General features: G+C 40.9%; 1 protein-coding gene across 1 annotated transcript in view; it reads left to right on the top strand.

Moving 5' to 3' along the window:
• PDE11A (phosphodiesterase 11A) overlaps nt 1-23,738 on the top strand; it is a 389,196-nt gene that overhangs the window by 353,270 nt on the left and 12,188 nt on the right. The window contains exon 19 of the mRNA XM_070580289.1: nt 2,430-2,513. Coding sequence (XP_070436390.1) covers nt 2,430-2,513 — 84 coding nt within the window. The remainder of the gene's footprint in view (nt 1-2,429; nt 2,514-23,738) is intronic.

The raw sequence follows: 23,738 nt of genomic DNA, 5'->3' as shown, positions 1-23,738 counted from the left end.
ATCTAGAATATATAAAGAACTATTACAACTCAACAATGGAAAGACAAATAACCTAATTTTAAAAATGGGAAAAGGATCTGAATAAACATTTCTCCATAGAATATATATAAATGGCCAATAAGCACACGAAAAGATGCTCAAAATCATTAGTCATTGGAGAAATACAAATCAAAACCACAGTGAGATACTACTTCACAACCACTAAGATGGCTATAACCAAAAAGACAGACAATTGCAAGAGTTGGCAAGGATGTGGTGAAATTGGAACTTCATGCATTGCTAGTGGGAATGTAAAATGATGCAGCTGCTTTGGAAAACAGTCTGGCAATTCCTCAAAAACGTTGAACATTAGAGTTACTATATGGCCCAGCAATTCTTCCTCTAGATATATCCCCAAGAGAAATGAAAACATGCATCCACACAAAAACTTGTACATGAATGTTCATAGTAGCATTATTCATAATAGCCAAAAAGTGGAAGCAACCCAAATGTCCATCAACTGATGAATAGATAAATAAAATATGGTATATCTACACAATGGAATATCATTTGACCATAAAAATGAATGAAGGGGCCAGCCCTGTTGCCCAGTGGTTAAGTTCGCACACTCTGCTTCAGTGGCCCAGGGTTTGGCCAGTTCGGATCCTGGGTGTGGACCAGCACCACTCATCAAGCCGTGCTGAGGCAGCATCCCACATAGCACAACCAGAGCGACCTACAACTAGAATATACAACTATGTACTGGGGGGCTTTGGGGAGAAGAAGAAGGAAAAGAATAAAGAAGATTGTCAACAGATGTTAGCTCATGTGCCAATCTTTAAAAAAAAAAATGAATCAAGTGCTGATGCGTGCTACAGGGGTAAACCTTGAAAATATTATGCTAAGTGAAAGAAGCCAGTCACAAAAGACCACATATCATATGATTCCATTTATATGAAATGTGCAAAATAGGCAAATCTGTAGAGACAGAAAGTAGATTAGGCTGAGGGTTTGGGGGAGAATGAAGAGCAACTGCTAATTTGTATGTGATTTCTTCTTGGGGTGATAAAAATCTTCCAAAATTAACTGTGGTAATGGTTGCACAACTAAATGTGAATATGCTAAAAACTACTGAATTAAAATAAAGAATTAAGTCTATATAATATACCAGAAACAGAGAAATTAAAAAATAAGAAAATTTCAGATAGCAAAGAGAGATATAGAGAAGATAAATCAGAATAATATTTTTAAAGGAACCTTTTGGACCAAGACTCATGCAGTCACATGAACCATCCCTTTCTCCAGCACATTTAACACTCCTCTAAATTCTAGTCCTCTTTCCTGATATTTAACATTTCATATTGCAAGACAAGGAAGAGCAGAGCCTGTGGGAGTCAGTGACCTTCTCTCTAACTTGGAGGTATTTCCCTCAGCAGCATCCTTCCTCGTAACCTTGTAAGCTAGTGATTTCGGCCCCACTCACTCCCACCCTCGTTCACGAGTCTGCAGGATGTAAGATTTTTCAGCGTCTCTGGACCAAAGGGACAGCCTGGATCTGCCCTCATGACGTATGTGATTGCCAAAATGATTTGGATGCCACATTTTATCTAGAGGAAAGACCAAACCTACTGTGAGACAATAGGGCAAGGCAGGGCAAGGTCGCTTGTTAGCCTCTGGCCTTACTCCTTAAGAACAAAGAGAGGGACATTCTCACTGGAGTGGAACTGGCAGTGTTTGTTCAAGGAATCCATTTTAACCCTCCAATTCCAATTGATTGTTTCCCTTTCTATGTCTGCCCAACAGAAATATGTCACTTCTTTTTCTCCAAAATATACCCAAATTTTCTAAACTTTATAATATCATAAAGTTTAAAGGCTAGGAATGAGGAGAGAATGGATACCTCCCACTATCATCCACCCAATGCTAAATGAAAATTTATGGATCTATTAATGACAGAACTTGATTGAAAACCACACAGAATTGTCAAACCAACACCCCACCCTGAAAAATTAACACAAATAGTTTCTATTTAAAATGAAATTGCTTTTTAGGATCTTTTCCAAGCTATCCCACCCTCTTTCACTATAAAAACAAAAGCCTGAATTATTTTTGTGGCAGTAAAACATATCCCCTTCCCCTTGACTTGTACCCAATTCTCAGTGACCTGATGACTTGATTTAGTGGCAGTTACCTATATCTGAAGACAGATTTTGGCCCCAAGGAATTGCATGCTATAAAGTTCAAATAAATTCACTTACAAATCTCGTAAAAAGAGGTGAAAATATTTTATTTCTCATCACAAATAAAGGAAAACAAAGTACGGGTAAAGATTGATTGTGATTTGTGAAGTGTTCACTTTGTAAAAATTGGATGATTGTGGCAAAGTGTTTGACAAAGCACCTGTAAAATACTCCAGTGTAATAACGCAGGGGTCTCCTCCCCAATTCTAGGCTATTTTTGATCGGAACCGGAAAGACGAACTCCCTCGGTTGCAATTGGAGTGGATTGATAGCATCTGCATGCCTTTGTATCAGGTAATCATGATTTGGGAGGGTCTGTGTATCCTCACGGTCAGGAAAGAAGAATGTCTGTACCGAACTTTTGGAAGCATTCATTTTAGGAGACCATCCCAGGGTATGTATGTTGCTGAGAACACCAATTGCGGTTTATCTCGTCTCAGATTTCTGACCATCCCCTGGGAAGAGTTGGTATTAGGAGGCTGGAACCTGAGTTTGCTTTCTAGGATATAATCTCCATGGATTCCCAACTCCCTCACCTATAAATCAGGGATAATAATATTTTATCTCAGTATTTCCTATACTGTGTCCCATGGAACACGAGTATCCAGCCATAGCCTAATAGCTATGTCTTCAAAAAAAGCTCTCAGGGCCAATAATTAGGGGACTTCCCATGTACCTTAAATACTGAAGGCTCCGAGAAGTCCTTCAGGAGAGAAACATGTTTAACCTTGATTAACTCTGAATTTCTCAAACATTTGGCCATGGAAATCTTTTTCATTTCTTACAATTTTTATTTTACTTTTATTAATATAGTGAGAAATACAAGGTTCCACGAAACACTGTTTTCTGCTCTGACCGCATGGTCTTGGCCATGGAGTTTTGTGAAGAACCTTCCATCTTAAAACTCTACCTCTTTCTGAGATGCATGTGACAGATGCCGACCACTGAATTCTGAGCGAGATGCACTGATGGTTTCTAGCTCTGCTGCCTGGTATTTGGGACCTGCTCCTGGCAAGGAGACAAGTGTCATTGGCTTTGAATGTTCAAGCTCCACTTTTTGAGTACGGATTAGGGCTGGCGTCAGTTAACACTAACAGTTTAGCATACATTGGCTTTTAGTTCTACTTGTAAGCGTTTGCTTTCATGAGTAAAACCTGGTGAGTTCTTTACCCCCCACCTAGCTCAATCAGACTGAGCTTCTTTTCTAACTTCAAAGTGAGGAACACATGCAGGGAAAGCCAAACCGCTGTAGTTTCTCACTCTGTGTAATTCCATTAAAAACACAGTATTGTTTTTTAAGGACCTCACAACCATCAAGTTTCAGGTTTATCTACCACGTCGTTCTCAGCACTTTTAGGAACTGCTGGGCCCTGTCACATTACCCTAAAAAAAGTAAAACACAAAACAACACAACCCTAGAATACTGTCTTGAAGATGGAAATGTAATTTTTTTAATGATTATAAATAACAAAAGTAAATTCATTTTTTTGTTTTATGTTATCCAATAAATACATGATAGCATAAAATTAGACAAAGTTTAAAATAATCTAAAGTAGAGTATTTTAGTTATAAATGGACTGTAACGTTCTTTTACTTAATAATGAAAGATGGGATGAAAAATATTGAGAATGATGTTCCCTTTATTATATGAGAATCTGCAACTCTCTTTTCTTCCTCTGTTCTCCCATCCTCGCTCCTCTGGTCTCTCTGAACAAGCTGGGCCCCCATGAGTAAAGCCCACAGCTGTTGGGTCAGGTATTTCTTGCTTGCTAAATTGACCTTGACAACACATGTTGAATTATTTTTAATGTTATTAGATTTCCTGTGCACACAGGCAATAAATGGGATGAATAAATTATTCTTGCAATTAATAAATTCCTTTTACTGTGGGTAGAGCTTAGGAGGATGAAGACATGAATTTGTAGGACTGATAAATTTTTGATACTGGTTTGCAAAGCTACTTTGGAAGGAACCCAAAGTCAACACACCCTTCCTGTGTAATTAGTTATATTAAATGCTGGGAAGGACTCTCATGTGCTTTTCCATGTTAATTTAATTGTTTCATTACTGATTCACAATCATTTGGGCTTATCTTATACTTCCTAGTGAATACTTTGAAATCTTCAGGTTAAAAAGGAAGTTACTTGAATTTAAACTGTAAATTAGGGAGTAATATTACCATATCACAATAGGTATCATTCTGGATTTTTCACATCTGTTTTATGTTACTGCTTATTTGTAAGATTAGATACACCTGCTGTTTTCATCCACAGGAAATTAACATATAGAAACGTTACTTGGTGCTCCCACCAAATTAAGAGCTGTGTCCTGCTCATCCGGGGCCTGGGTTTGCTGTAGTGACCTTTCTACTGCCCTACTCCACTGCTGCTGGGTATTTCTTCCACAATCTTTTCGTATTAAACTAACTGGGGAGAGTCATGGCACACTAAAGAGGAATGTGGGAGGAGCTGTGTATAAAAGTTCACATTCTTACCTGCTGCTGTATCTTCTCAGTTAACAAAGCATGAAAATCATGCTCTTTTTTGAATTCCTTATCATCACTAATTCTTTACAAATATCTGTTTCATGGATTTCATTTGTAAATTCTTTACGAGGTTCTGAAACTACAATTTCAAAGAGCCCTCAAACTGAAACTCTGTAGAATGATTTTAAGTATCTTCTCTGAGGCTCCCTATTTTGTTCCGTCTCATGCAGTCGCGTTTTTTTTTTCTTCTTCGTTATTTAACTGGATAATGTCACACTAACTGTTGGTGCTCCAGAACTGAAATGGAATCAGTCAGTGGGCAGGAATCACCATTAGCGTGAAGACAAAATTTTGAGGAAATGACTCACCAAGCAAGGAAAGTCGCTGATATGACACTAGTCACTGGGGCAGAATGTCTGCGGGAACTTGAGTTGTTGCTGAAAGGCCAGTTCGAGGTTTTGAACATGAAAGTGCAGTCACAAAGAGTCTGAGAGACTAGAAGGCAAATGGGAAGTTATGCAGGTGGCAGGACTCACAAATGTGGTTGGTCTGAAATGACGTGGTCTGACGATAGAGCATAAGAATCCAGTGTGGCCTTGCTAAGTCAGTCTGATCATAGGGCAAAGGGAGGCAGAATAGCAATATAATACAAAGAATATCCCTTTTAATGGCCAAGGGCCCTGTCTCCAACGTGGAGCAGGTTTGGGTGGCAAGATACCTCACGCAGAGCCTGAGGGTACTCACATAGAGAACTGGAACCCCCTTGCAGTGGAGCAGTGTGGAGCGATGGAATCTAGACAGTGTGGAAACTAACCAAGGGCCCTCCACGGCCGGAGGCTGCCGGGAACAGCAGTGGGCCGGAACGGGCAGTTTGCTAGGGGAGGCGGAGATGCAGCTAGGCAGCAGATGCAAATGTAGTTCTAGTGCAGCTTATTGACTTTCACTGGGTAAATCAGCTTTACTTCATGGTTTTGAAAGGGTTGTGCTTGTCAAATATCAAAATAGACCAAGCACTTCCTGCTTGTGCTCCAGTTTGCTGGATTTTGCCTCTCCTCCAAGCAAAGGGTAAAGATAATCACTACTCTCAGGTGCCAGAAGGACTACTTATTTGTGTGCCTAGGCGGGAACCCACAAAAGTACACCAGTACGTTTTGGATGTCCCCTTCATTTGAAATTGAAACTCATCTCTGGGACAACTTCAGTTTCCCATCAATTTATGCCTACATTGAGGGCAAACAATGAGAAACTCTTCTCCTCCCCAAAAGTCTATTCATTAGGAAGTTACCCAAGTAATCTAGTGATTGACTGAAAGTGACTAACAGAACATATATAAAAATGTATAAGTGAATCGATGGGTAGGGAAGGCACATGCAGAAAACAGTCCCAGATCCATGGACAGTTATATAATAGAGATATATGACATGTTTATACACATTTATATGTTTGAGTATATAATTCTGCAGAACTTGCTCATCTTTTTTATTTATTTATTTTTGGTAAGGAAGATTGCTCCTAAGCTAATACCTGTTGCCAATCTTCCTCTTTTTGCTTGAGGAAGAGTGGCCCTGAGCTATCATCCCTGCCCATCCTCCTCTACTTTGTATGTGGGACACTGCCACAGCATGGCTTGATGAGTAGTGTAGGTCCATGCCTGGGATCAAACGTACCAACCCAGGCTGCTGAAACGCATTGCACTTAACCCAGCCACTATGCCATCGGGCCAGCTCATTATCTACTTAATCTTATGGTTCCCAACTTTTCTTTTAAAAAAATAAAAAATGATCCTAACAGACAGATGTCATGATTTATCTGTGACAGCATTTTAATCAGGAAGCATATAGGAAGCCAAGAGTGGGCAGGGAACCATCAAAGCGTGTTCCCCAAGAGGAGGCTAAAGCCCTGGTTAGTTAGCTCTGTCCTAGCAGGGTATCTGGGAAGAGTACATTGACATCTGATTCCCGTGCTTTCTGCTGTCTTTGCACCCTGCTGGGGATCCATTAGCCTGCTGCTGAACATCTTTGGAGGGAGAAAAAATAGAAAGAAAGAAAGAAGGGGGAAAAAAAAGCCACCATCAAACTTTGAAGTCATCACTGCACCAGCCTTAGGGATAAACAGAAAACCTGATGTCGCAGCATCACACTGAGCCTCTCTTTGCAATAGCAAGCTAAGTTTTTGCCCTTTCATTCTCAAGTTAAGCAAACCTCAATGTACCTAGAATTTCAGTGATGCACAGAGGCATTATAAATCTTCTGTTTGTTAATAATTGAGGGATTCAATTTTTATTATGAACAGAATCAGGTTTTCAGCTCATCTCAAACTGCCTCTTGCTTTTGGAGTGGATTTTTTTCACGCATAATGCAAAAGGGCTTGACCTGGACAGGATCTAGCCAGAATAATGCTCTCTCTTCTTTCAAAAAAGGAAAAGTTTAGCAAGAGTACTGCCTCTTGATAGAAATGTCATGCTGTTTCTGCAACAAGCAAGGCTTCTGATGTTACAGTTAGAGTAACTTTTGACTTTTTTCTGCCTTCAGTTGTAATAGTTGTTTTGGAAAATACTTTCCACCTGATGCAATGATTAGTATGCTCTCTAGAAAGAAGGGAGGAAAAAAATCTGTACAATATACCTGGAACCATAGACACTGGGAGTTGGAATTGATAAACTGGAAAAGAGGCTGGAAGGTGCAACTCCAAACAGTTTTTCTGGATACCAATAAAAGTACTTTAAAAACAACTCAGTGTTCCCCACATGGTTCATGTCTTGTGTCCAATGAAAAAAAGAAAGTAATGAGAGCTACAGAGTAACTAGTTAGAATATAGCATCATCTCCTCTTAAAAGCCTAAAAGGAATGGAATGTGGCTGAAGAAAGGAACAATTTCATCAAGTATTGAAAAAAAAAAAAAAAAGACCACCACTCAAATCAGTTTCCTATAAATGTTTCTCTACAATATTTAATATTCTGATAGTTGAGAGTAAGAAATAGTTGGGGCTAATTTCTTACTTGTCTTTACAAAGGGGGACATATATGGAATGACATCATGTATAACTCATAAAACTTTAAAAAAAAAAAAGAAAGAAAGAAAGAAGGAGGAGAAGGAGGGAGGGAAGGAAAGAAAATAACTTCCAGGGCCAGCCCCTTGGCCAAGTGGTTAAAGTTCCACACGTTCCACTTCAGTAGTGGGGGTTTGCAGGTTTGGGTCCCAGCTGCAGACCTACTCTACTCATCAGCCACACTGTGGAGGCATCCCACATGCAAAATAGAGGAAGATTGGCACAGATGTTAGGTCAAGGCAAATCTTCCTCATATTAAAAAAAAAAGGGGGGGAGCAAAAAAGAAAATAACTTCCTATATTCTCTATAATTAACCCGTCTGGCTCTACCTTTTCCTCGTAATGGGATCGGGGGAGAGAGGGTTCAGGGACTGTACTTGAACTTGACAATAAAGGATCTCAATCTTTTCTGGTTAGAACAGGTCATTGGGAGGACTAAAATTTGAATTCCTCCCAATCAGAGCTGTTTCTTCTCACCAGCTGATATCTAGGTGCCAGGGGAACTGACATATCCTCATAACCATTCTGTGACCGGGGAGAAGGACACGGGTACACATGCTGCCTGTTGGGTCTTACTGAGTTCACTGAAGGTGGCTGATCAGGACTCTGGGCGTGATGCTGCTCTATGTGACTGTGGGTGTGGGTGTGATGGGTACTTTGTGCAGGCCCTGCCCCCTAGCTCTGGCTGCTGAAGCCCATGGTCCTTGTAGTAGCTTCTCATGAGAAGCCCCCACCAGCTTCATGGTCTGTTCTGGTTAACTAGTTCTCTTGGCATTTGCTCAGCTCCTGCGGGACACCCATGAACTCCCAGCTACGTTCTCTTCACCCTGCAGTTCACACAACTTCTTCAGTCCTTTCTTTTTCATTTATTTATTTTTTAATTTTTTTTATTGAGGTAACATTAGTTTACAATATTATATAAATTTCAGGTGTACATCATTATATTTCGATTTCTGTGTAGACTGCATCATGTTCCTCGGTCCTTTTTAATATGCTGCTTAGGTGATGCCAGCTTGTTGTAGGAAAATTCTATCATTTTCCTGGATTAGGCTCTGAGATTCAGGAGACAAGCCATCCTCCCACCCCCAGAATTTGACCCCCAAGGAACGTGGAGCCAGGACACGAACTTCCAATCTCATTCTCCCTCTCACTGCCCCAGCTTTCTCTCTCTGTCTCTCTGTCTCTCTGTCTCTGTCTCTGTCTTTCTGTCTCTCTCTCTCTCTCTCTCCCCCTCGCACGCATGCACGCCTCCCTCTTGTCTCTCTGTCTCTCTGTCTCTATCTCTCTGTCTCTCTCTCTCCCTCGTGCGGGCACGTGCGCCTCCCTCTTTCTCTTCTCTTCTCTCTCCCTCCTTCCTTCCCTCCCCGCTTCCCTAGCACCCACAGTAAAAAGTGTTTAAATTTCCTTTTCTTGTCTGATGGGAACTACCCTTTTATGGTCTCCTCTGTGCTCTCCAAGATAGAATTTTGTAGTGGAACTTGATGATCTGACCCAGCCAGACTTGGTTCTAAATAGATGGGGTTCTAGAATTTAGGAATCCCCTTTTTCACCACACAAAGCTGGCATTGAGGGTTATTCTCTCTCAAAGCTGAATGATGACAGCTTGCTGCTTCTAGCTGGGAACCGCAATTTGCCTGAATTGCCTGAAGGAGGGAAGTCTACTGAGTTAATGTGGGGGGAGCCACAGGCATCACGATTCAAGCAAAACAAAAATGCATTGCATGAAATGAAATGCATAATATTATCCTTGTTACATATACTATACCCAAATCTGAGTATAGTAAATAGTAAAACCTGACAGTAAAACCTGTTTACTTCAAAATTTTCTATGTATTACTAGTCAAATATGAATGGAAGAGAATTATAAACATTCAAAACTGTCAGTTTTATGTAGTTTATAGGCTTATCCACTACATCCTGCCTCCAAACTTTTACCGGAATGGTCTTCCTTTAAAAAAAATCCCCATGTTTAAAAACCTCAGGTTTCTACCAGCATACATTGAAGGTACAAGATACCTTCCAGATTCCTTGGTTTTGTATTCAAGGGTCCCCTTATTCCAAGCCCCCTTCCTCTTGGCCTCCTCCCCCATCCTCCACCCACTTCCTCACCCATGCGCTGTTTGCACCAAAGCGCAGACTCACTAACCCTCTTATCCTTATTCTCTTACCTTGTTTATTACTCCCTCCCTCTCCCTTCTGCATGGAAGATGGCAGCCCAAACTGTCATCTCCTCTGTAAAACCTTTCCTCCCCCTCCACATTTCTACAACGTTCTAGCCATCTCTTCATAATCACGCATAACAGTCTGTATTATGATTACCTTTCTGTCTGTCTCTCTTCCCCATCAGACTAGTTTCTCGGGACCATCGTATTCCTGGTACCCAGCACAGTACCTAGCACATTAGAACTGCTCAGTAAGTGTGTGTTGAGCCAATGAATGAAGAAACAGAAGAGTGACTGATAAGATGCAGTACCACAGAATTAATTATAAGCAGCAGAATGTATGAAGTAAGGTTATAATGTCATTTTAAATTATCATCTATAAATGTATAAAATCTTTCATCAGAGTATGCACTGTTATATTCCTGCCCATAATCTGAAGTATATGGCCTATGATATCTTTTTAGAAAGTAGTTTAGTTCTCATCATGGTTGAATTGGTCCTTAATTCTAATGTAAAAGACCAGTTTATAGCCATGAATTTTTCAGAGCTTTGACTTTTTTAACTAGGAAATAAAAGAAATTTTCTTTTTTCCCAGTATTGCCAGAAAATGTAGTTTTCTAGTTATTTTAATATTCAAGTTAATAGAGAGAACTAGCACACGTACATTGATTTTAAGCAATTATATTGTGTATTACATACATGATTTCAAGACAATATAATACAATAAAACAATAAATTTATTATGATTAAAATTTAATCTTTCTTTGACTTAGAAGACTTGTCAGATCCTACAGTGCCTAACAGTTATCAATACAAACATCAAATAATAATGTGCTGTGTAGATGAAGTGGTGAATAGCAGAGAGGGCTCATTCATAGAAGAACTCAAGAATTCAAGTTAATGTTGCTTCCTGCGTCAGGCATGGTATGTGGCAGGTGAAGTCATCTCACACCCTCGGCTACATCTCAGAGTTCTTCCTGCACATCTGATGTGCCACGTTGTTTGTTTTTGTAGAGGTTTTTCCACCTCTAAAAACTGAATTTGGCTTGATAAATCAACCAGCTGTATATACATTTTCTTGTAAATATAATGGACTTTATTTCATGCAACTTAAAAAAAAACTGTTCTTTATACAGTAGCACTTAATCCATTTGTATTCATGTGCACTTTATGAACTCAAAACTGCCATTATGAATCCATATTAAAACACCAGAATCTGGTGAAAAAATTATAATATACTCCCTAATATGGCTTTTGGGGGTAGAATTTCAGATAAGATCTACTTCTCCTTATGCAGCTGACCAGCATAAGTAACTCTTTTTAAGTGCTTTTGCTTTGGAATCATGAAGCCAAATATCACTTAATCTCAAGTCCATACAAGGCTTGGAATGTTGTCTTTACTTACAGTACTTTCCAGTTCCTCTAGAAAGCATATTTTGAAAGCTGATTTACCTCCTCCTCATGGCCCTCTCTTCTTTGACTCTCTTTAGAGGAAAATGGAAGGAAGGAAGTGAAGGAGGGAGGTGGGGAGGGAAGGAAGGAGGGAGAGAGAGAAGGGAAATTGCATTTTTTTCACTAGGAAATGAATTAAGGCCTCTTCTGCACTTACTGTAAATGCCCCTCCAAAATTTCTGCAATTTAATGTCCATTTGGATGGTCGGCACTGTTTGAGCTCCTGGAAAGTGAGGCATGAGATAAGCATAAAGCTTTCCTGTTATGCTATTGCCCAACAGAATCTTCTGTACTATTCTAAATGTTTCCTAAAAGAATTCAAGGAGGCACTATCTGGATCCTCAGCTCTCACTACTCTTATATTTAATTATCTGAGCGGAAGCCATCAAAATATTAAATAAATCACTCAAGGCACTATGCCTTATCGTAACGAGCAGATGCTATACGCAGTGTGATCAGAGAGAGCCAAGCTGTCAACCTCGTGCACCAACCAATATGGCAGCCCAACAGTTAGGTCTGTTAGCCAGAGTGTAAAATGAAGTTAAGACTTCTGTCGGACTGAGTGTTTGGAAAAGGAGTTCAGTATTAGAGTCCTTCAGATATGAGGGTATCCTTATGCATTCGTTTTCAGTATGCAGACATTTATTGAATACTGACTGTATTGGCCACTGGATAAGGGCTTAAATTTCGAGTTTATAAAGTACTTTTATATACACTACTTAATTTAACCTTAACTCTGTAAAGGAAGAAAATACATCATTCTGGATCCTATAATGTCTCATGGTCTAAGTTTCACACATGAGGAAACCAAAACCTAAAGAAGCCAGTGGACTTAATCAGAGGGAAGCAGTTAATACGTCGCAGAGCCGGAATTTCAGAGTTTCGAAGCCAAGTCCTCTCAGTCTTACTTTGAGGCTTTTTCCTATACTGACACGAGGAAGTGGGAGGCAATTCCATTTTGTCCAGCAGTGCTCCTCCTTTGTAAAGCTCTCATTTACAAAATAAAACTCTGAATCCTCCTGTGGGGAGGGCACAGGGCCCTGCGGAGAGATTCCAGGGAGAGCAATTCCTAGAGGACCAAACCGGCTAATGGATTCTGTTCAGCTGGTTACTATAGAAACTTTCTCAGAAATATTTTGTGTCAAGTTGTCCTTGATCTAACACTTTCACCTGTAAAGTGGGGTTGATGTTGCCAAGAAGAGATAGCAGCCTGACCTCACCAGTTTTTTTCTTCATCCTCTTGAGAATTCCATTAATATATTAATAAAGAAATTTTTTTAAAGATATAAACTCTCTTGAGCAATGGGAGAGGCTGGAGGAATTTTGAGGAGCATGACAGAAAAAGCCTAGATTAGTCTGAACAAACTACTAGTAGAAGTAAGGATGTTAACGACTCTGCTAGTGAGGACTCAGAAGGAAATGAGGAGCACAGTAGAGAAAACATATTGCCTTAGAGAATACCTAAACCATCAAGAGCAGACTGTTAGGAGAAATAAGGACCGCCCGTTCTCGTCTTCCTGTGATGTCTCTTCATGCTGTTGTCCACATGTAAACACGTTTTTACCCAGGTACACTAGTGTATTCTGCTTTGGTCACTTAACATAAAGTTCATAACATGTTTCCACATTCCTAACATAATTTTCATAACATCCTTTGAAATGACAGCCTAGTATTCCTATCAGTTGACTTGTCATAATTTATTAAGTCATTTCCTACTTTTTTCTTTTTGCTAATAGAGATAATTCTGAAATGAGCACCTTTGTTCAATATTTTATTGATTTATTTAATACTATTAAGTGTGGCTAGAAATAATAAAGTTGCATTTCTTTAAAAAAAGGTATAAACTCAAGGACAACAGAGTGTGAGAGGAGACAAAATATCCTCAAATATTGGAAGCTGGAAAGGAAGTAAGGTCCTAGAATGATGCAGAAGGGCACGCCAACAGGAAGTGAGCTGGTCTGTTCTTCAGAAGGAACTCCTGAGATGCTCAGGCTTTAGAGGGGCCAAGTACAGCCAGGAGGGGGGTTATTCATTTCCTAGGGCTGCCTAACAAAGTACAACAAACTGAGTGGCTTAAATCTATTCTATTCTCTCACAGTTCTGGAGGCTAGAAGTCTGAAATCAAGGTGTGGCAGGATTAGTTCCTACTAGAGGCTCTGAGAGAGTGTTCCATGCCTCTCTCTCCTAGCTCCTTGTGGTTGCCAGCAGTCCTTGGCTTGCCTTGGCTTATAGCTGCATTACTCCAATTTCTGCCTCTGTCTTCATGTGACGTTCTCCCCTGTGTTTCTGTGTCCCTATGTCTTCACATGTCCTTCTTATAAGGACACCAGCCATTGGATTTAGGGCCCACTCTAATCCAATATGACTTCATCTTAACTTGATTACATCTGCAAAGACCCTATTTCCAAATAAGGTCGCATTCCAGGTACCAGGGGTTACGACTTCAGCATATCTTTTGCGGTTCACAATTTGATCCACAACACTCAGGTTGGGGCATGAGCCTGGATACAAGGGGAAAGGTTGGAAGTTAGTAAGCGGGGTCTCAGGAATCTCCCACTGCCCACACAGCCAGGTAAACAGCCTCTGCAACCTCTGCCAAGTCAGGAGACCAGAGAACTCTTCTTTCCAGAGCACTAATTAGGAGAACTCACAGCTGAAATTAAAAGTCTGTGGACTGGCTGGACCCCCAGATACCCTCCCACTCTGCAGCCAGGACACCAGCAGCCAGATACCCCTGGAAACAGAAAAAGGAGATTTCTCACTAGGAAGACAGAACAGCCTGAGAAAAGATCTGCCTGTCCTTGCGCTTGGGACTCTCTCTGTGAAAGAGTCAACTCCCTGCAGGATGCCCTCAAAGTGAAGCCCACCAGTCAAGCACAGCCTCCCCCACCCCTCCCCACTTCACAGGCTGCCTTGAAGAAGTCTTTCGGTGCCTTCCGCTGAAATACATGCGAACAGATAAGGGCCACAGGATGTTTGAGGAAAGCCTCCAATATGAAGGGATGGAAGCAAATCAAAAAATGAAGGAAAAAGGAATTCGGACTGTACAGTAAATGCAAAAACCAAGACAACTTCCAAAAACCTCTAATATCATCAAAAGACAAGAAACATGTCATAAAACAAGCCCAAATGCCTGGGATTTTTTTCTCCTTTATTATTTTCTAGTTGCCATGTCATGATTTTCCTCCCTCCTCTGAGTTCCCTCTGATGCGGGGTCGGTGAGCCGAGTCGTCGAAAGAAAGATTTCTTGGACTCTCAAGATCTGGCAGTAGTGCTCTTTTTATTTAGAGAATAGTGTGGAATAGCATGGGGACAGGACCCATGGGCAGTGAAGAGCTGTAGGCATGGGGACAGGACCCATGGGCAGTCAGAGCTCCTGCTGCTGCCCTGAGTTGAGGGTTAGGGCTAATTTTTATAAGGCATGGGTACGTGACTTATTTTTACTGGAAAAAGAAAAGATGATGTAAAAAGTCATTAAATGATTTCAGTGCAGATGGGGTCTGGTTATTGTGCGGTCATATAACTTTAGATACGAATCTGGTCATATAGATCGGCATGTAGATAAGGATGCCCTGGGCTTCTCTCCCTGGGGCAGCCCTAATTCATACCATAAAAAAATCCACCGGGTCACATAGTTTGGCATGTAGGCCAGGTCACCTTGGGCTTCTCTGGCTGGGGCAGCCTTAATCCACATCACCTCCACTAGGAGGGCTCTCCTGGCTCTGTCTGTGCTGCCAGCTGCCTCCACTCAGAGCCTTGTCATGCTCCGCAGCCCCCCTCCAGTTTCAGCCCCTCAGTTCCATCCTCCACGTCAACACCAGAGTTTCCTTCCTAAAGCAAATCTCCCTGTGGGTCTTCAGACCCTCCCTCCCCATTACTAGAGGGAAAAATCTCAGCCGGCATGCTTGACCTTCCCATGCTCACCTCCTCCCCCTCCTTCCTTTGTACTCTCTGCTCTTGACAGAATTGGCCACCAGCCATTTCCCAAATTGCTACCCCACTAATGTCCCATGCCCTGGTGCCTGTGCTCCCACAGCTATCCCTGCCAGGCCCACCTTTCCCTCTTGTCCCCCAGCAGATCCTACTTACTTAGGAATCTGTTCAGATGCTAGGCTCCTTATAAAACCACTCTTTGCCCCCAGGAGGTAGATATTCCAGCCTCTGGGACCCTTTGCATTTTCCCTTATTAGCACATTATGCTTATTTTCATTCATTGTCTCGGTTTCTCAGCCACTCTTAAGTGCCACCAACCTTCACCCTCGTCCAAGCTGGAGCAGCAGTGTGTAAGTTGTTACTCAGCGGCTAGCAGACCCCACGGTACTGCCTCAGCAACGCAGCCGGTGTACCGAGTGACAGAATCAGGAAGGAGTGGGTTATCACACTGTTATTAGGAAGATCTTGCATTCCCTCAGCATCCTGTGCTTTCAGCATGCCCTGAAATAACCCGCCATTCCTGAGTTGCCCTGTGGCAGAAGTTAGCATTTCTGTCTTTATTTCACGGCTCAGAAACTAGGGAGTTTATACGTGCTGCTCAGCATCGCCCTGGTGAGTTAGGGGGAGTTTCAGCATATGAACCAACGCCTCCCACAAGCAAAGGGAGGGATAAACTACAGAACCATAAAATAACAGAAAGGAGGAGTTATTCTCCATGCCCTTGACTCAATATGTCATCTATGATCTTAGTGCTACAGATGGTCTGAACAGCTGAAAAATCTAAATGGGAAAGAAGAAAGAGAGCAACAAAGACATACAGAGAAGAAAGAGACGGAAAGAGAAAGAGGCCAGAGACGAGGCACTAGGGCGGAGTGTTTTTGTAAGTGTCCTCTTTCAAATCTGCCCTCCACACTCATAAAGCCTCAGGCTCATTATCCTCAGCTTTCTTTTTATGGTGATCTCCACTGACTTGTAGGTTTGACTGAAAGTAATTCCACTCTGCTCCCTTTTTAAGGGCTTTGACCTTACAAAGTGACTTTCTTCTTGGAGCAAAAGGAGTTGACGATCGTTAATATCAACCTTTCAAGCATCTGAACCAAGGGAGGTGAAGTATGTAGAAATGCTTTTGCCGTCATACGTTAAAGCCCTCCAACCATGTGAGTCGTTCTTCTTGTTATTATCATCAGTACCCTCGCCAAGCTTCAGTAGCCTCTGTCATCAGTGTGGATGGTAATCGCTGAACTTCCTGCCTCACTAAGACGGAGCGAGTCTACAACATTTCCCGAGCACTGACTCCGTGCCAGGCACCAGACTGACTTTCCAAGCATTATCTGATTTAACTCTTAGCAATATCAGGTTAGATACTATTATTATCCCCCTTTTCAAATGGGAAAACTGAGGCTAAAAAGTTTCCGTACCTTGCCAAAGAGTACACAGTTATTAAGTGACAGAACTTAAGATTCTTTGTGCTTTCAAATCTGGGCTCCTCACCCGTCTGACCTACTGCCACCTGATATAATGTGTGTGGGCATTGGCATTATACTAACGTCATGTCCTTGTTGGGTCACCTTAAACAGAGCAACTGGCTGTTGTAATACTGAAATGTTTAACTGGAAGCGAACTTGCCGATCATCTTTAGGGGAAGAAAGCGAGACCTTGAGAGGTCACGTGTGACCCGACTTAATAGTGGCAAAGCTAGATTCAGAACCCAAGACTTTTGACCTTCAATTTAGGGTTTGTCCCAATAAACCCTGCCATTTACGTTTAAATTTGAGGCATATTATCTCCAAGTTCTCAAAGCTCTCCCGAGGGGACAAAATTTAAAAAGGAAATCTATATGAGTAGCGATGCAGATTTCAAACAAGCAGAAAGCAGGTGGAACCAGGGAGTTCATTTTGAAGGACAGCATGGTGAACCAAGACGCCTCTGAGAGCGGGGAAATGGAATGAAAAGTCAGCAAACAAGGTAGAAAAGACAGCCCTGAGAGGGCCTGAGAAACCCAACAGAAAACCTGAAGGAAGATAAATGGATAATTTAACAGCCATTCAGTTTTTAAGAAAGACAAAGAACAAGCTACATTGCATCAGAAAAGGCCCAGAAATGATGATGGATGGGGCCCTTCAAAGGAGCGGTGAGCACAGCAGAATCACAGTTGCCCACACAATTCCCAGCTGAGGGCAAATTTGAGGAACTAAATAAGGATATGAGACTGATATGGATTGAAGAGTTTTTCAAAATCTATTTAATGGCTAGGCAGGGGACGTTGATCGCTTTTCAGAGGAAATGTTTAGGATCAATGAGGTAGTCGGCCCTTATTTGTGATATGGATGGGTGAGTGGAGAGAGGGCAGTGTTTATCCGTAACATTATCACAACATACATTAAGGTATTGAAACAATTTTTGAATTACGGTGGCGAAGCACTAAATTGTTTTCATCTTTAAATAAGCATTTCTCTTTTTTACCCTTGTACTTGGAAGCCTTCTGTAACTATTAACAAGCAGATGATTTGTTATATAATAATTCTAACACATAATCAAAGATTGCTAGTTCCTTTATCAGTTCATGTTAAACTTTTAAATAAAATATTTTATTATTAAATAGTTTCTGCATACCCAGTAAACAAAATTCAGAAGGCACGAAAGTGCTAGAGAAAAGTGATCTTCTCTCGCACTCCTGTCCCCCAGTCACCCGGTTCCTCTCCGTCCACTTCTTCAGTTACCCACCGCTATCCGACTTCTTGCGTGTGTGTGGAAAGACAGTCTATAGAAAAGCAGAAATACAATGTGTCTTTACACTGTTTTTATACATAATATTTATACATTGTGTTTTATACATACAGTATATATATGTTCTTATATACACACTATGCTCGTATATATGCATCTGTGTGTATACCTACATATGAGCATAGTGTATATCCTGCCTCATATCTTATTTTCTTTACACTCAATATATTTTTGAGATTATTCCTTTTCAGAGTCCATACAGCAGCTGTCTCATGCTTTTTGATGGCTGCAGAGTATTTAGATTTTAAAGATGTAGAATAAATTATTTAGCCAATATTTAATTATTTATGGGCACTGATGTTGTGTAATAAATATGCTTCTAAATGTGTTATTTTCACACTTTATTTGTAGGATAAATACCCAGAAATGGAATTACTGTGCATTTGGCATATGGGCATTTGAAATTTTGATATATATTACCAGTTTTCCCACTATGGAGTTTGAGCCAATTTATATTCCCACTAGCAAAGTTTGAGACATCTATTCCTCCCATCTTTAGCAATATAATGTGTTATCAAACTTCTTGAATTTTGCCAATACAATAGGTACAAAATCTATCTCATTGTAGTTTTAATTTTTATTTTCCATATCCTAAATGAGTCTGATCATACTTTTAGTATAAATTTATTTACTTTAAAGCCATTTGTATTTTTTCTCTGTGAACTCTTCATATTTTTGCCCAGTTTTCTATTGGGCTGGTGGTCTTATTGATTTGTAGGAGTTCACTATATATTAAAGAAATAAACCTTTATCTATAGCAAAAGTGGCAAATATTTTCCCCAGGTTGTCATTTATTTTTTCACTTTGTTTATGCTATACACAAATAAATTGATTTTCTGTAGTCAAATTCATGAATCTTTTCTTTTATGGAGTCTTGATTTTATGTCTTACGTAGAATGACTTTCCCCTTCCAAAATTATAAAATTAAAAATTTTATATGATTTCATTTTTTGTATTTATACCTTTGCTGCATCTGGTTTTGCTTTATTTTGTTGTCTGTAAATTGTGAGGTCAGAATCCAACTTTAGTTCTTCAGATTGCTACCCAGTTTTCCCATCAGTTTTTGACTAATCTTTTTCCTTGTGATTTAAAAGGTCACCTTTATTATATACCAAATTCCCTTAAACTCCATTCTATTTTCACTCTTTCTATTCTGTTCTATTGATCTGTCTGCCTTGTCATGCTATTTTAATATCACTTTAATATATTTTAATGATAAGCATAACCTCACCTTCCCTGATACTATTTCAGTATTTTCTAGGTATTCTTGTTTGTTTTTCCATATAAGCTTCAGAATTTAGTTCAAAAACAAATCTAGTTTGTCTTTTTATTGAGATGCTTATTTAGTTTTCAACTGTCAATGTTTGAAAGTTAACTTAATACAAAACTTTCCAATATTGAAAAGATAGAAAATGTTGCCCATTAAGAAGGTTTTCTTTTTTTTCATAAAATTATAATGTTCCCTTCCTTAAACTGCACTTCAAAAATGTAATAAAAAACACTCAGGGTATTGGTCCTGCTGTCCCCACACATACAAACTTTTCCCATATCTTAGTCTTTGGGGAGTTAGCGTTGAACTTAAAGAGCCACAATAACGCGCCCTCAACCAGGTCTTAGAGCGGATGGGTTGGCCCCTTTCTGTGGACAAAGAGAAGGCCAGCTAATGATACAACTTACTCCTCTTACACTCCTCTTACACCCAGTGGTACATGTAAAATAGTCCTTTCTTGTCTTCCTATTCTTTCTCTCCAAAATCTCACCTTATTTACTATGTTGTAAAATTAAGAAAAAGAAAGTTCTCTTACCATATGCAGAGAGACCATCAAAATAATAGAGAATTTTTGTCCCCAAGGATCTTTACCTAAAGACAAAGCATTTCTCCTGCCTGCTTTGGGTCTGGTCCTCTGTAGGTCTGAGACATGGGGATGCCCACACTCTGATTGCTCCTCCCTGTCTCGAATCTTAGCACTGTTTGGTGCTGGGCATGAGGACCACTTTTAAACTCTCACATGAAATGCTCAGTAATCATCAGATTAGCATGGTACTCACTAGGCAGTTCATTAATACAAGTAATTAGTCTTTTGACTCTTTTGGGACTCTGAAATATAAGCTAAAAAATAGAAAAGCAAATGCTAATAGAGAATGCCAGAATCCATTCTTGGAAGTCCTAGTACCTTTACTCAGAACACCCTTCACAGGGCATGGAATTGCAATTCCATATTTGTACAACCCTCTCCCACACAGGCACCCTATTATGTTTGGAGAACCCTAGGACTCAAGGCACATGAGAAGTATACAAAATATGTGTAGTAAACGAATGCTTGCAGCTCAACAAGCTAAATTTAAAAAAATGGTCCTTTTTATACATTGAACTTTGCAAAAGTAACAAGTTTTATATATTTCTGTAAAATTTCAGGTGGCACAGTTTTACCAGAAAACATTCTGGTGTTTGGAGCAGTGGATTATTACCATGTGGCTGTGTTTTAGTTACATGTTCCAACCACCTCTTATATGAAGCCCCATTCATCAAAGGCTGTGGCTTCTGGGTCAGCAGCCATTCCTTCCAAGTCAGATGTTGCCTACACAGTGAACATGATTGATTAGCTACCAATCTGCTCTGAAAACCCATCCAAGAGGATAACCTAGGACAGTATCCTGGAGGGACTCATTATAACAGGAGAGGCAGTTCTCTTTGCTCCCATTTACGCGAACTGTCTTTAGGCCTGCCTGTTATTTACTGCTTAAAACCCTTGTCTTATTTTCCCAGGGCAGGAGAGGGTAGATGAATCATAGATAAAAGATTCACTGTCTACACCTAGTGTTTGGGAGGTGGTGTTTCTTCATTACTCGCTGAGGTGGCCTCCCTCCTTTGAAATTGTCCTGAAACAGTGTCACAACCACTAGAAAAAAAGTTGCTCCACTGTCCTGACATTGCAGTGAGGTGTATGACATCTCGTGTTACCAATGTCCCGGCTGAGATCTCTCATGTGAAGACACCATGGGGTTTGTACTCAGACAGGCCTGGACTGACATTCCAGCTCTGCGGTACACTTAACCCTGTGAACTTTGGCTCTTTTAACTTAATTTCCCCAATCTCAGGTTCCTCCTCTGTCAAAACAGGGCCAACAATACCTATCTCACAGCGTCATTGTGAAGTTTAATCAGCTCACTTGTGGAGAGGTCCTAGAATGGGGCCTGGAACATAGAGCACATCAGGAGTTAGTAGTTTGTTCATTTTGGCAAGATGTGTTTTACGCTCTATCACAGGGAGCAAACAAGTGGCCTACAGAACAGATTCAGCCCACAGACATGTTTTATTCAGTTGAATCCTGGGGGTTTTTTTCTTGGTGAGGGAGATTAGCCCTGAGCCAACATCCATTGCCAATTTTCCTCTTTTTGCTTGAGGAAGATTGTCCCTGAACACCTGCGCCAATCCTCCCCTACTCTGTATGTGGGACACCACCACAGCATGGCTTGATGAGCAGTGTGTAGGTCCACACCCGGGATCCGAACCCACAAACCCTGGGCCCCTGAAGCAGAGCATTTGTTTTTTTGTTTTGTTTGTTTTTTTTTGTTTTGTTTTGTTTTGTTTTGGAGGAAGATTAGCCCTCAGCTAACTACTGCCAGTCCTCCTCTTTTTGCTGAGGAAGCCTGGCTCTGAGCTAACATCCATGCCCATCTTCCTCTAGTTTATACGTGGGATGCCTACCACAGCATGACTGCCAAGCAGTGCCATGTCCGCACCCGGGATCCGAACCAGCGAACCCCGGGCCGCCGAGAAGCGGAACGTGCGAACTTAACCGCTGCGCCACCGGGCCGGCCCCTGAAGCAGAGCATGTGAACCCAACTACTACACCACCAGACCAGCCACAGCTGAATGCTGTTTTTAAAATTATAAAATGTCCAATTTGCCATAGGCCCCACCACTCCCAACCATATCATGCAGCCTATTTCTTTCATTATCTTTACTGGCGCTGTAGACATTTGTGTTTAAGTCTTTCACCCTGTGTTATGGAAATAACAATGCTATTAATCCAAGGAGACTAAAATTCCTGCCTCATTAATTCAGAATGTTAATGTCATTTGCAAATATCATGTTCCACAAAGGAATCCCTTGAGCATATAAATAAAATAAGCAAAACAAGTAACCTAAGAGGTCAGCAAGGAAACGAAAAGGGAAAGAAAAGAGGGAGAGAAAATTGCTGTTAAGCTTTGTTGCATTTTCACGTTTACAGGCACTACTAATCTGCTGCAAACCTTGGAAAGAAAATGATCTCTGGCTAAGTTATTACTAGTACTGTAATTAGCTTTCAGGATATTAGACATTGATGCTACGAAACATCAATGTTACAACTCAACTAGACTATGCCCTTAGGAGTCTGATTACAGAGCTGAAGCGTTCTTGCGTTGGATTCTAACAAGCTTGCTTCCCTCATGCTAAACATTCCCTCTGTGGCTTCATCATCTTCACTGCTATTTGGGTAACTGTCTCACCTTATTTAGATTTTAAGATCTCAAATGTCACTAACAAAACAGAAAGTTCTGACAATATCTTTTTGGCATTTGCAAAAATCTGACACAGCCAATCTGTTAGTGCCGAATAGTAACAGATCCACAGACTAAATATCACATATAGAAAAACAGTTTTCCCAACTGGGAAAATAATCTCACCTGATGTGATAAACATGGCGTGATATTGAATCCCACCAAGGAGAAAATAACAGCTAGCTGCTGTTTTCCTTCCTGTCCAACTTCACCTGGTCCACAGAGAAAAATCCATAAATGGATGCCAACCCCCATGCCAATTTCTCTGAATACTCCTTCTGTGGAAGTGAAACTTCTGCTGACTTTGCCACCAGAAGGAGGTGACATCCTCTGTTAGTATTTTCTGAGTCCCCATAACACGGAAGGCTAAGAATTAACAATCTTTTAAGACCTTTTAAAGCGTCTGTTTGGCAGACTCTGGGGATCAAGGTGAAGGGAGATAACTGCTGCTGGTCCTGACTCTCATTAACTTGGGTAAAGAGGGCTGCCCAGCGGTGTTAGCAGCAACTTTTTATACTGGGGGTGTTGAGATCCCTTATGTGAGCCGCTAGTTCAAGGCCAGTGAGAGTTCCAATCTCAAGTAATTCCTGGGGCTGACAGAGAACAGTAAGTGACAATAGCAAAAGACCCATTATTTGAGCTCAGAAACTCACTCAAGTTAGTTTGAGCAGGAATGGGAATTCGTTGCCTCAAGTAGCTGGCGAACCTAGAGGTACAGTTGGCTGGGCGGCATACAGCTGGATCCAGGGAATTCAAAGGATACTGTAATGTGTATGTTCCCTTTTCTCTGCCTCCTAGTTATGTTTTAGCTCCACCCAAACAGGCTTTCCTCACACATCCCTGGCAGCTGTAAGGTCACATGTTCATTGCAGGTATTATCACACCAAAAGAAAAGAGAAAAAGAAAACTTATTTCCAGTAGTTCCAGGTAAAACCCAGAGAGAGCTCTGATTGCCTTAGCTTTGGCCACATGCCCATCCCTACACCAACCACTGGGGCACTCCTGTGGGTCAGGCCTGAATTCTATGCCTGCTCTTCCCAGAGGAAGGGTAAAGGGGCAGTTATAGCCTCTACTGTGTACTACAGTTCTCTTATAACCCACTGCCAA

Source organism: Equus przewalskii, chromosome 17, assembly GCF_037783145.1.
Source record: "Equus przewalskii isolate Varuska chromosome 17, EquPr2, whole genome shotgun sequence".
Classification (NCBI taxonomy): Eukaryota; Metazoa; Chordata; class Mammalia; order Perissodactyla; family Equidae; genus Equus; species Equus przewalskii.
Note: the sequence above shows the minus strand (reverse complement) of the source record. Positions and strands in the feature narration are given on the sequence as shown.